The following is a 13,136-nucleotide window of genomic DNA, read 5'->3' on the forward strand; positions in this document are numbered from 1 at the left end:
CTCATCCCATGGAGCTGGTGTGCCAAACCACAAAGACGCGTGATGGAGCAGGGGGGCAGCAGGGCAAGGGGCTGCGATCAGGAATGGAGCACTGACTTTAGGAACTGGGAGCTGAGTTAAGGAACGAAATCATATCCCCAGTCCATCCCCGAACAGCCATGGGCTCCTCCATTCAGGGAGAACCTAGAGCTCTGGGAGACGAGGAGGATGCCCAGGGTTAATTCACGGGCTTGGGACTCGGCTCCTCGGACCGGGGAGCCTGTGCCGGTACCTAGGTCGGGATTTAGATCGCGAGCATCCCCAGACACGAGGAGGGGCAGCCGTGCAGTCACACAGCAGCACCCCGGGCGTACCCGGGTGTCTTCAGTGGCTCCTGGTGGGGCTGCAATTCTCCAGCCTGGGGTGCGATCCTCCCCTCAACGTGCACCCCACACCCCCGACATGATGGGGAGACGGGCGGGCAGGGCCGGCCCGCGCCGGGAGGTGCCTGGGCCGGCCCGACACGCCCCTCCGCTGTCCCCACCCCCGGCTGTCCCCACCTCCCGCTGTCCCCACCCCCGGCTGTCCCCACCTCCGGCTGTCCCCGCCCCCCGCTGTCCCCACCCCCGGCTGTCCCCACCCCCCGGCTGTCCCCGCCCCGGCTGTCCCCACCCCCTGCTGTCCCCACCTCCCGCTGTCCCCGCCCCGGCCCGGCCCGCGGCGGCCGGCGGAGCGCGCCCGGCGGCGGCAGCGGCGCGGATGGCAGCGGTGCTGCCGGGGACGGCGGGGCGCGGAGCCGGAGGTACTGGCGGGGAAGGGGGGCGGTGTCCGTGTGTCCCCCGCGGGTGCAGTGCGTGTCCGTGCGGACATGTTTGCCCACACGTGTGTCTGTGCGCGGGGGTGCTGTGCCCGTGCCCACGTGTGTGCCGGGCTGTGCGGGGTGCCGCTGCGGGATGGCGCTTCCCGTGCCCGCCCGTGAGTGCTGCCGTGCCCGCCGCCCTCCCGGGAGGATGCGGGAAGGCCTGGCCAGCCTTCCGCCGGCTCCCGGACCCAGCGCGGGGCCGAGTCCGCGCTAAGCCGCTCCGTGCTAAGCCGGCCCGCCGCTCCCTTAGACCCGAGCCGCTGCTCCCGCTCCTCCGCTGCCGGGAATGTTCCCCGCTCCGGGAAGGCGGAGCAGCGCGGGGCGAGCCCCGGAGCGCCCCGGTGGGAGCGGGGTGCCCGCAGTGCATTGGGAAGGAGGAGCGCGCCCGGCGCTCCCGGGAAGAGCGGAGCGCCGGCCGGGAGGGAGCGCGGGGAATGCTTCCAGCGCTGCCGGTTCCGCAGCAGCGATCCCGCGGGTCCAGCGCCGGGCTGTCACTCGGAGCGGCCCGGAGCGCCCAGCGGGGACACCGGCCCCGTCCCGTCCCGTCCCGTCCCGTCCCGCGGGTGCATGGGGACACGCAGGAGGGGCCCCCGCAACCGGGGGAGCGCTTTCTCGCCTTGTTCCAGGGGGATGGTGAGAGGGAACTTTTTTTTATGTTTAGCCTTCCGACCCATGCAGGGAACAAAGATAAACTCCGGTTTAATAAAAAAAAAAGGAAAAAAGTCAGCATTGAAAGAAAAAAAACCCAAAACCTCACGACGTGAATTTCACCCGAATCCTCCTGCCAGGTTTTGTGATTCATAGCTTTAAGTACAGGAAGGTCGCTGCCTGGGCTTTTTCCTCTTTCGATGGAAAGAGTTTTTTTTTCTCTTTCCTGGTGCTGTGCGAGCATCCCGGGAGCTGTGGGCAGCTGCAGCCAGAGATGAGGATCTGGTGGCTGAGGGTCTGCAAGGCCTTTCCCGGGCATCCACTGAGGTCAGGTTATGTCTTTTTATGTATGGAAATAAGGCTAAAAGCTTCCTGAGAGAAGGGTGGCAGTGAGCATGAGTCCTGTGAATTTTCCTGAGCACAGCTTTCTGGCAGCGCCATTCCTGCTAACAGGTGTGCATTGTATATAGTTATATATAGATACTAAATATATATACATAAATATATGTAGATATATGTTTGTGTATTTTTAGATATTTACATATATATAGACATACATGGCTGCGTATATTATGTATAAATAAAATGTGGACCATGTGTATATATTTACTTTTATACATATATATGTGTATATGTATGTAATCATTTCTAATGGCCTGAAAAGCTTTTCCAAGGGTTCTATAAATACCTTATCAAGAAATGTCTGTGGTGAGGGCAGGGAATGTTGGCTGGGCAAGAGCCCACAGTAAAACCCTCTCTGGAGCTCTGCTGGGTACATGGTATGGCCCTGCATGGAGGGTCTGTGTCCTGCCCAGCCTTTCTCATCCCCAGCCACGACTGGAGCAGTGATGTGAGGGGATGAATTCAGGGAGGTTGGTTGTTTAGGTTGTTAAATAGGGGAGCTATGTGCCCCACAGTGTTGCTGGGGCTGGGCCTCCCAGTTTCCCCAGATTGTGTGGGACACCCCCCAGTAACCTGCATGTCCATTCTCATCTCTCCTGATGTCCATTGCTCCCCTTTTCCCTCTGTCAGCATTTGGCAGGGGAAACTTTGCTTTTCCTCCTCTTTTGGAAAGCACTCAGCTGCTGGAGGAGGGAGGACAGCTCCAATCCAAAGTCCAAGTATCTGCAGGATTGGTGACATGCATGAAGGTAGGTTCCAAGTCCTGGCCTCCCATGGTGATCTGGACCAAACTCTCTGTGTATTGGTCCCTGGATGGAGGGATGGATGCACGGATACAGCTCTGGTGCTCCTTGCAAGAGCTCCTCTCTGAGGAAACACCAGCACAGAGCCAAAGGCTTTGCATTTCCCCAGCAGAGACACACCTGAGTGGGTTGAAAGGGATCCCAGCAGCAGCCTGGGAGGGTCAGGCACAGCCAGACTCTGTGCACACAAGTTTTTCAGGATTATGCAGAGATGTTACTGCTGACCATTGCAGCTTTCCTCCAGGAAATGAAAGCCTCACTCCACAGTGTCTTTTTTTCTCACTGATAGGCATGTAACTCACTTTAAAGGCCCGATCTGGTATAAATGTTATTTGGTGCTAAGGCAGGAGTGTGTGCCCTGTGCAGCCTTCTTGTCCTGGAAACCATTAGGAGAAGGGCTGCATGCTTGGATTTTCACACACAGACTATATGCTAATGTAATAGTCCCAGTGGAAAGTTTAGTGCTCGGGAATATTTTGCGGATTTGAGCAAAATCCCAGGAGGATTTTTGGTTTCATACAGCAATTGCTTCTTGGCAGCTTTGGGAGAGATGTAATCTGGTCCCCATTTGTGTCCTGAATTTTTAAATGGAACAGCCTGCGTTCCACTCAGAGCAGAAGTAGAAATAGATGGAAGTAGAAAATAATAGTCGCAAGAACAACATCACCTCTGAAAAAATAAATTCTTAGGACAACTTTCTTTTCAAGTGTTGCATTTAAGAAATGTGTATGTCCATTTTTGGTCCTTTTAGTGACTTTGAGTAGGTGAGATGCTACGGTGGGTGTCAGTTTCAAGTAAATCTGTAGAAGCTGGTGAACCTGCTCCCGGTTTGGGTTGGTGCATGTGGGAGCAGAGTTTGGTCACACAGTAAGGTGTATGTAGCCCTGCCACATTTGCTGGCTTTCAGGTCAGATGTGTCTCACCACAATGTGTAGCTATGGTTTGCCTGATGCATGTCTGTCCCACATCTTGAAGTTGTAGCAACATCATTTTTGTGCAAACCAGGCACAGACATTCAGCATGTGCCAAGGCAGCACCAGCCGAGGAGAGGGGTGACCTACAGGGACATGCCGTGTCTCAAGGACACATAGCACAGGGTTAAATAATTGAGCAGCACTTGGGATTATCTGCTCTGACCATGGTGGCTAACACAAATATGAATGTGCTTTAGACAACTCCAGTGATGGAGTCTCAGTCTGGAAAATAATAACATTGTTATTTTAATTTAATTTAATTTAATGAATGATTTAATGATTTTAAATGCTTTTAGTGAAATTCCTCCCTGTGATAGCTGCCTGGGATGGACAGAGGGTCCCTGCTAGTGACATGTCCCATCCCCTGGGATGTGTCCCTCTGCTTGTGACCAGCACCAGTTTGAGGCTGGTTTTAATATGATGGCTCCACACTGGTGGCTGTTGCTGTGATTTTCCCTGTTCTAAATCTGAGCTGAACCATCTGGGAGCAAGAACTACAGGCAATTATCTTGTTAGCACTTCTGTGTATAACACCTTTATTAAATTCCTGCATTTTGAACGTGGCTGAATATAAATTGCATGTAATGATTTATTAATGGAAGGATCATAATTGTAATACATATTCTGGTGGGAAGAAGGTTTAATTTCTTTTTTCTTTAAGTTATGCATTTAAGAACTGTGCAAAGACTCTGCTTAGTGTAGGGTTATCACAAGCAGTTCTTCACACAGATGAAGTGAAGAGCTGTGGATCTTTAGGATGGTTTATTGCTTGTGTTCCCCCCCCCCCAAAAAAAAAGGAAAAAACTCTAGAAATCTTTACGATAGAGTTCAATGCCCGCCTTTTCACTTAGAGAGTACTGTACAGCCTTTGTACTATTTTTGTTCTGTCCTTATCCCAGGCTCCTTTGTACGCTGCAAGTTTGTGGGAATGACTCAGGGAGAAAGCTATTTAACCTAAAGGACACCACTGGCAAAAAAGAAAATAGATGGTTAAAGAGCAACGTCCGTGGCTGTGAGTGGGAACCAAGAGGAATATTTGTGTGTGTCTGAGGAAGAGACATCCCAAAACCTCCTCCAAATGGGGTGAAAAAAATTCCTCTTCTTCAAGATGCTGTTTATTCAGTTCAAGAAGGGAATTTTATAACATAGTTGCTTGAAGTAACAAGGAACTAAGACTGAATGATCCACAGACCTAGATCCTATTTCACTTCTGGTTAATTAATGGAAGGGCTTAAATATCCATGGGACACGGATCATGCCATTGCTTTTCTGTAACGTGATCATTTTTAAAGGCAGTAAGTACAGCAAAATTTATCATGGCTTAAACTCCTGCTCTACAAGTGTCTTGTCTGTATATTGTAGCTGATTGATGACTTTGCTTTTTACCCCCAGTGGAAGACGATTTCCTTTCCTAAGAATTTATGTGATAAATTTTTATCTTGGAGGTTTTTTTATTGCTTGGAAATCAGAATTTATAGTGTAGTGAAAATGTCTGCAGACAGTTGCTGGGCTGACAAGCGGTGTGGCTGTAGCAGAAGTGTTGTCTCACTCGCAAGCTCCATGTCAGCCTTTGTATTTCACTCTTTTACCAGAAGTTTCTTCCCCTACTTTCAGCTCTGAATAATACTTATCCTTTTATCTCAGAGCAGCAGTGCTGACATGAGCCGTCATTGTGCCACTGACACTTTGATCAAAGCAGGAGTTTCAATTATTGATTCAATTCTTTGAATAAATTTAGGCTGGCTGTGTTTGTAGACTCAATGTTGTAGCTGCAAAGGCAAACGTGTAGCTTATAGTATAGAGACCATAAAAATGCATGTATTTTGCAAAGCCTAGCACAGCTGCCTGAGGAATATACATCTCTTACTCTGTCAGGTTAATGCCCAGGTAACTGTTTGGCACCTGGAGGTGTGATGAGAATACTCTGCCTGTGTCCTGCCCCTCCTCTGGGGTGAGCCTGGGTTGCGGAGAGAACCAGCATGTTATTCTAGCATTATAAACCTGCTACCATCTGAGATGAAAGAGTGGTGATGGGCACGGTTTGCCCCTACACGCCAGCACACCTGATTTCCATTGGGAAGGCGGAGAAGCGCGGGCATCCAGGGGATATCCCGGGGAGGCGGGCTTGGCTCCACTCTTTCCTGTATCCATCTGATCTCATGCCAGGTTTGGGAGCTGCTTTCAAAGAGCATTTGCTTTGTTTCTCTCATGGGCTTTATTCTCCCCTGCTTTGGTTTTTGCTGAAGGGAAGAATATATGAAAATAAGCATTTGAGGCTGAAGTTTCATGGAGACTGTTCATCTTTGTAGGCAGTTAAATTTGGACATGTTAGCACAATTCTCTGGGAGAGATGGGGTTTGGCTACCTCCATTGCCTATAGTCTTGCTCGTGCTTTATTGGACAACGCACTTTCTGGAAAGTGAAATGACAGTACCAAGAAGGGATGACTCCAGGAACTCTTCTTGAGCAAGGGAATAACACAACGAGGATCCTGGAGCTGATGCTGGGATGAGGATTTGTTTCCCCAGAGTGGTGAGTTGCCGAGGCGTAGCTCGTTCTGATAATCCTGCCAGGCATAGGGGTGCAGCTTCTCTCACTTTCATGTGGGAAATGGGAGGTGCTGCTCACTCACATCTGGTGTGCATTATGTGTGTTGGACTTTTGTCCTGCAAGACATTGCTCTGCTCCTGTGAAAATAATACTAGTGATGCTTGTTCAGTCCTTGCAGGGCTCAGGAGCCCTGGCAGCGGATGCAAGGTTGACAGGCAGAATTATGGGGTGTGAGGATGAGTCAGTAGTGACCTAGAAAATTTGTGCATTGACTGGGGGGCTGCTGGTGGAAAGCAATCACCAGTGACTGCCTGAGCCCCTGCATTTCATTGGAGCTGTAGCTGCAAAAGAATCCCAGCGCTGCTGGCGGTACCAAAAGCATCACTTGGGACATTGTGAGTTATCCAATTTTTATACCTAAACCAAGAAGCAAGACACATTAATTATTTTTTTTTCTGTGCCGAAGGAAACTCAGATCTTCCTCCCAGCTTTGGGAGAGTGGCATGGCTGTGTGCCTGGGGTATGGCAATCCCTGCTTTCAAGACTAGTCCAGTTCTTAGGAGAGAAAGTAGGGTTCATGGACCAGGATGGACATGGAGGGGTGTCCAGCCTCGACAGAGGGTCCCTGTGACCCACTGCAGGGACTGTTTGGTCCACCCTAGGCAATTCATGGCACAGCTTTCATGCAGCCCCTGAGAGCTTGGAGTGATTTACTGTCCTTTAGTTATTTTGCTTAAATAATTCTCTTCCTTTTTTGACCTGAGATTTTTATGCAGCAACAGGGCAGAGAAAATATTTCAAATGTGGAGTAAAGTATTTATTCTCCTTTTTTGGCACAGCTGTGATACAGAAGGACAGATGTGGGTTTGGGAACGATGTAATTTTTGTTCTGTCATTTTTAGACTTTCCTTGCATACTGTGGCAGGGTTTATAGGAAAGTGTAAAGCTGCCTTACTTACTTATTAATTAATTTCAGATGATATTCGAAACACTTCAGTCTCTTTTGAACCACTCGGTCAGTAGGGTACAGATTGAAAGAGGAATTTTGGAGGTCAGCTGTGTGGTTTTGTTTGGCTGGGTGGCTTTTGGGTGGTAGAGGAGGAATCATGCATGCCAGCAGCATGGGCTGTGCTGTGGGCAGCCACATTATGTTACCTGGGTGGGCAGTGGGGTGTGATGCAGAAACTCATTACCTGTGCTCTGCCTTGAGGTGTCGCCTCTAAACAGCAGCAAGCTGTATTTTCACAACTGGCATCTTTTTGTGTTTTATTGAAGATGAGAGTAGTAGTACAGCTTGGCTGTAAGGAAGCCATATTCTCTGACTGTTTTTGTGAATTTGTTTCTTGGGGATGCTGTTACTGCTTTAAAAACATGGCTTTCCTCTCATGTCACAGCAATGAGCTTCCTATGTGGTTTACTTAAGATCCTTTTCAAAGCCAGACTGAAGCCACATCAGAAAAAGAAAATATTTAAGTGTTGCTCCACTGTCTCTGGGTCTTGGCTGGCTGTCTGGTGTTAATCTTAGCAACTGATTCATTTAAATAGTTCTGAATCTTCAAGTGAATTGCACTGCTGTGCAGTAACCTCCAGGATAATATGGCTGCTTCTGTGCAGTGGAATGCGTGCTTATCTAAAAGAAAAGGAAAACAAATGAATTGGTGTCAGGCAGTCACTTAGATATAGGAGGGTCAATAGAGATGCAGAAATGAAGGCCTGGAGCAGCTACTGGGCCAGAAATATGATCATGTCTTACAGAGCTGGCCATAAGAGACACTAGATACATGGCAATTGAAGGCATGATGTCTATGGACTGGGCTGTATTCTGGCATTCTGTGGCTGGGGGGGCTGACTGGCTTTGGGAGGGAGAGAGGAGAGGGCTCAGCACAGCTGGCAGCTGCCTGTAGGCACCTACAGACCTGATGAGGTTGGTTCTTCTTGGCAGTGGCTGTTACAAAACGTGGGGCAGTGGCTGCAGCAGCTGTGGTTTGTGTCTTGTTTGGGTAAAAAGCCATTCCGCAGGGACATGCCCCTGGTGGGGTGATGCTCTTCATCCTAGGTTGCCCTCAGCTGGCTTCTTACTCCTGGCTGCTGGGCACCACTGCTCTGGCACCAGGAATCAGTTATAGGGATGAAAATTGCTCTTCTGGTGAGCATTGTAGATGAATGAGGAGGTCTGGGAAAGGAACAAGTGCCTGACCATTGGATGGGGCCTTGCACCATGTCAGAGCTGCATGTAATAGAGCTTTCCTTTCAGAGAGGGCAGCTGGGATTTGGAAGGCTCCAATGAAAGCAAGGGGAGAAAGAAATCAGCCTTGCTCCAAATGGCTTGTGAGCTTCTACTAAGCTTTCAAGTGGTGCCTTATTGCCCATGATCTGGATTGTGGCTGTGTGCCAAGCACTGATCTCTTGGCAATTGTTTTCTGTGTTACACAGAAACTGGTTTTCTGTGTCAGTTACAGCTGACATTTTATTAAAACCCACTGTGAATGAACATAAAATATTGTTACATCATTTTTAACTTCATAAAACATCATTACATCATTTTATGATGATAAAACATCAACATGGGTGCAGCATAGTCCAGTAGTTGCTGCCTGGACTGGGGCTACTTGAGTTTGACTCTGATATAAAAGAGATCAGAAAATGAGCAGCTTGGCAGATGCTGGTGTTTACCAGTCCTGATTTTAGTAGAATATTGCTCTGCCACAACAACCAAGGACAAGTGGTTAGGTGAGAATTTCTGCTTCTGTTAAAGAAAAACCATGTATTTTTTCTCCATCTTGTAAAATTTGAAACCATGACCCAAGGGTGCCTACAGACTCGAAATGCAGAAGGCAAGAATACAGTTTTACTAACAGTTTATTTCTTTTGATTTCTCTTTGGTGAGTGGTGGGGCCAAGCCAGTATCTGCTGGCTGCCCAGGTTGCCTGTAATGCTTGAAGCTGCTTGTCTTGTTTCTTTGGGTGTGCAGGTTTTCTTTGCTTCACTCCAATCTACTTTTTATTCCTAAAACAAGCTTGGGTTTGAGATGCTCTGGTTACATACAGGATTCCAAATTCCAAGGCAAGCCTGTGTATGTGGAAGAGCAACAAAGGGTGTCTTTAATCCTATTCTCTACCAGGATTGGTCAATAATTTTGGGAATTAGTGTGCTTGAGATCTCTCTTGGGTCTGTGTCAGCATCAGCACAATTTACAGACTAGTCTGCTATGCTTGTTTTCACAAACATATATGGCTTAGATCTACTCAAGCAAGCAATCTTTCCCTCTTGCTCTCTAAATATAGATAACTACCATACACATTCATGCATAATATGAATGGTAAAGTGATGAATTCATTAACATTTTGCAGAAATGCCTATTTCCTCTTGTCTTGGCACAGAAGAAAATAGTATCTTCATGCCTCTAGAAATGACAGGCTGGATCCTACCCCCTTGTTATCCTGCTGCTGCCTTGCTCCATGCAGTTGCATGGGGTTAGTGATGACGTGTAATATATGCAGGGAGCATGCAGTTAGCTGAGCACAAACCAAACACTCAGGATTAATAAATTCAGGCCATTCTTGGATGACTGTTTTTCCTGCAGAGTGGGGTGCTGTGGGTCCCTGTGCCTGTGAGCTTCCTGCCCCACAGGGATGGCTGGATGCATCACTGGTGCCACTGTGAGCACTCTGCCTCCTGCTCGAGCAAGTCCTTGGCAGTGGCTGGTGCTAGAGGCTGATGACCATTCCCTTAGCCTAAAACCTGTGACAGCCAGTGGGGTGAGTGGAGAGTCAGCCTGCTGTGTGCCTGTTGTGCCAGGGAACTTGCAGCCAGGAGATGCTAATTTCTAAGGTTTGAACCTCAAAGAGCCTCTCTTTACAAAAACGAGTGAGTTCTCAGAAAAAAAATGAGAAAACGAAGAATCATAAAATCATAGAATCATAGAACAGACCAGGTTGGAGGGGATCTCACAGTCATCTGGTCTAACCTTTTGAGGGAAGGAGACAGTTTAGATGAGATTATCTAGGACAGTGTCTAATCACATACTGAAAACCTCCAGTGATGAGGAGTCTGCCACATCCCTGGGGAGGTTGTTCAGTGAGTGATTGTTTTCACTGTAAGAAGTTTCATCCTTACATCAAGATAAAACATCTCTTAGTGCAACTTGTGCTTGCTGCCCCTTCTCACTGTAGGTCCTTGTGAAGAGAGAGCCTCTTTCCTCTCTGCTGCCTCCCTTTAAATTCTGCAAGACTAATGAGAGCTCCCTCACAGCCTGCTCTTCTCTGGGGAGAAAGTCCCGAACTCCTTCATCCCTTGCTCTTCTTTGCACCCTCTACAGTTTGTATCTTTCTTGAATTGTAGGATCATGCCAATGTTGGTTGTGGCTTGAAATACAGGGTCAAGCCAAGGTCATTCCTGGCTTAACACTGCTGTGATGCATTTTGTATCAGCTTGTTAAAACAAGCACCCCTGAGAACAGATTTAGGATGAGCGTTATTGTTTGCCAAGTTGCAAGCAGAAAAGGCCTTAATGCTGTGTAAGTGCTGCTCAGCAGAGACTAAAACATCCCTGTGTTATCAACAATGTTTTCAGCAGAAATCCAAAACATAGTCCCTCTCTAGCTACTGAGAAGAAAATTAACTCTGTCCTAGCAAAACCAGCACAGTCCAGCCATCAGTATCTGTGGGATACTGTGGGTCTGCAGCACAAATTCCCATGGCCCTCCAGCTACATCCGCTCCTTACCATATTAAGAACATCTGGACAAAGTGATTTATAAACTCTCTCCCTTGATAGCACTCGTTGTATTTTATGTCTCAGCAATTTTCTGTATTGCTAAACTATTACTCACAAGCAGATTTTGTGTTAAGGTCTTTCCCAGATTATAGCCCTGTTTTATATGTGGCTGTGTCCTCACCTTTCCTTCTTTTTACCCACTCCCTTGTTCAGTTTTACAGTGGCTCTGTTGGTTTTGTGTCCTGGGGCTATGCCTTGATTTGTGAGATTGTGACTTGCCACTGTTAGCTCTTACAAACCTTTCTTTGTACCTGGACTGAGGACCGTGTAGGCCAGGCTGGATCAATGCATGGAACAGTGCTGGTGACTTGGTGTTTTGCTTCTTGTTCCTCAGAGCTAATGTGTTCTTTGGGAAGTGTGGACTGAAGAGGTGGTTTGCTCACTGCCTTCAGAAGGACTTCTCAGCACCTAGCCATGCTCAAGAAATTTTTTTGGACTGCTATCATAAGTCATGGCTTCATTTTTTGTCACTCTGCAGTTTCTTGACTGGCATTCCTTTCTTCTTTCTTACAGGCTCCACATCTGTTTGTTACAAGCCTACCAGCCCCATCCCGGTGCTGGAAGACAGTGGCTTTCTCTACCAGGATCACCAGTTGTTTGCTGGCAGGCATGAAGTGTCCCCACTAACAGCTGAAGTGATCAGTGCTAAAGAAAAAGCTGGTAAGTGCACAGCCACACTTCTGTATCAACCTACTCTATTTAATTCCAGGTTTCCCCCAAAGTATAAATCAAACAATTTAAACCATTTACAAATAATATTTAGAGAATTGAAGGCCAACTTCTCATCCTTCATAGAGTCAAAGTTACCTTGTGTATTGTGACCCACCATCACTTGTCACCTGTATTTATGGAGGGTGCATGATTTCCACTTGTCCTTCAGAACACGGTTGCCTTTCACTGCACAGCTGGACCAATTTCCATGGCTCTTGCTGATGGAGCAAGACCATAGGCACTGTGGAAGGGTCACTGTGGTCAATCCTTCAGGTCTTCAATAATAGCCTATTTAAAATTCACCTCCCACATATAAGGATGATAACATGACTAGCACAGAAGTGGAAATCCTGATGTATTATAAAGAACTGCCTTGACTGCTTGATGTTGGCTTTATCCTCTTTCCTCAGGATTTTCTCTGGTGTTGTCTAACAATTTAGACTGTAAGCTTTCTGGTGTGTTAGAGGGACATTATTGCTTGTCTGCAAAAATGTCGAATGTGATGAGGCTTCTGTGTGCTGTGATAACATGAACAAAGCAGCAAGAGTTTGCTGTAGCTGCAGGGACATATAAAGCAGCTGGATACTTGGCTGTTGAGGAGACAGGTAGATGGAGATGCACTGTGTGTCTGTACATCTTCCTTCAGGGAAAGCAGGAGCAGTGTGTCTCCTAGAGCAGGTGTGGAGTGAAACAGCCTTGGAATCTTCTCTCCCTCTTGAGCCCCACAATTATGTTTCAGGCTTTGCCACAGAAATGTTAGCAGAAAGGACCTCTTATCATTGTTACGAGTCAAAGGCTTTTCTTTGCCTCTGGCATCCAGGTTGTCAATAAGTTATCCCACAGCATGTGCAGTAACTGATGAAACCTCAGGGTAATGACCAGACCTCAAGAGAAAGTTTGCTTTTAAAATGCTTTCAAATGCCAAAAACAAATGGAAGTCCTGACAAACTCTCTGAGAATTAGGAATAGCAGGAGAGAGTGACCTCAAGAAACCAAACTGCAGAAAGCACCTCCTTCTTGCCTAGGGACACTGGAAGACTCTTCTCGCTTTTGTCTGCACTGGAGTCTTTCAGGAACATTCCTCTGAGCTCAGACAGTGTTCAGATAGATATCTTACAGCACCTTTGGGATGGAAGGAGGGCTCCAGGAGGGAGGGACTCCAAAGGTCTCAGCCATGGTTAAATCATAGAATATGCTGAGTTGAAAGGGACATGTTGGGATCATCAAGTCCAACTCCAGGCCCTATGCAGGACACCCCAAGAATCACACCATATGCCTCAGAGCTTTGTCCAAATGCTTCTAGATGCTTAGCTCCAGGCAAGCTCCACTGCATATATAGTGTAAAGATGGCGCCCTTGACTCTGAATCACTTCAGTAGCCTGTGTTAGGGTTGTGTAGCTAATCTGTCTGTGCTTTTTAAAAAAATGCTGGC

General features: G+C 47.7%; 1 protein-coding gene across 1 annotated transcript in view; it reads left to right on the forward strand.

Annotated features, from left to right (window-relative positions):
* Positions 1–703: 703 nt before the first annotated feature.
* The window catches only part of AMOTL1 (angiomotin like 1), a 52,775-nt gene continuing 40,342 nt past the window's right edge, over positions 704–13,136 (forward strand). The window contains exons 1-2 of the mRNA XM_056498527.1: positions 704–781; positions 11,507–11,653. Coding sequence (XP_056354502.1) covers positions 739–781; positions 11,507–11,653 — 190 coding nt within the window. The 5' untranslated portion in view covers positions 704–738. The remainder of the gene's footprint in view (positions 782–11,506; positions 11,654–13,136) is intronic.

Source organism: Oenanthe melanoleuca, chromosome 1 (assembly GCF_029582105.1).
Source record: "Oenanthe melanoleuca isolate GR-GAL-2019-014 chromosome 1, OMel1.0, whole genome shotgun sequence".
Taxonomy (NCBI): domain Eukaryota; kingdom Metazoa; phylum Chordata; class Aves; order Passeriformes; family Muscicapidae; genus Oenanthe; species Oenanthe melanoleuca.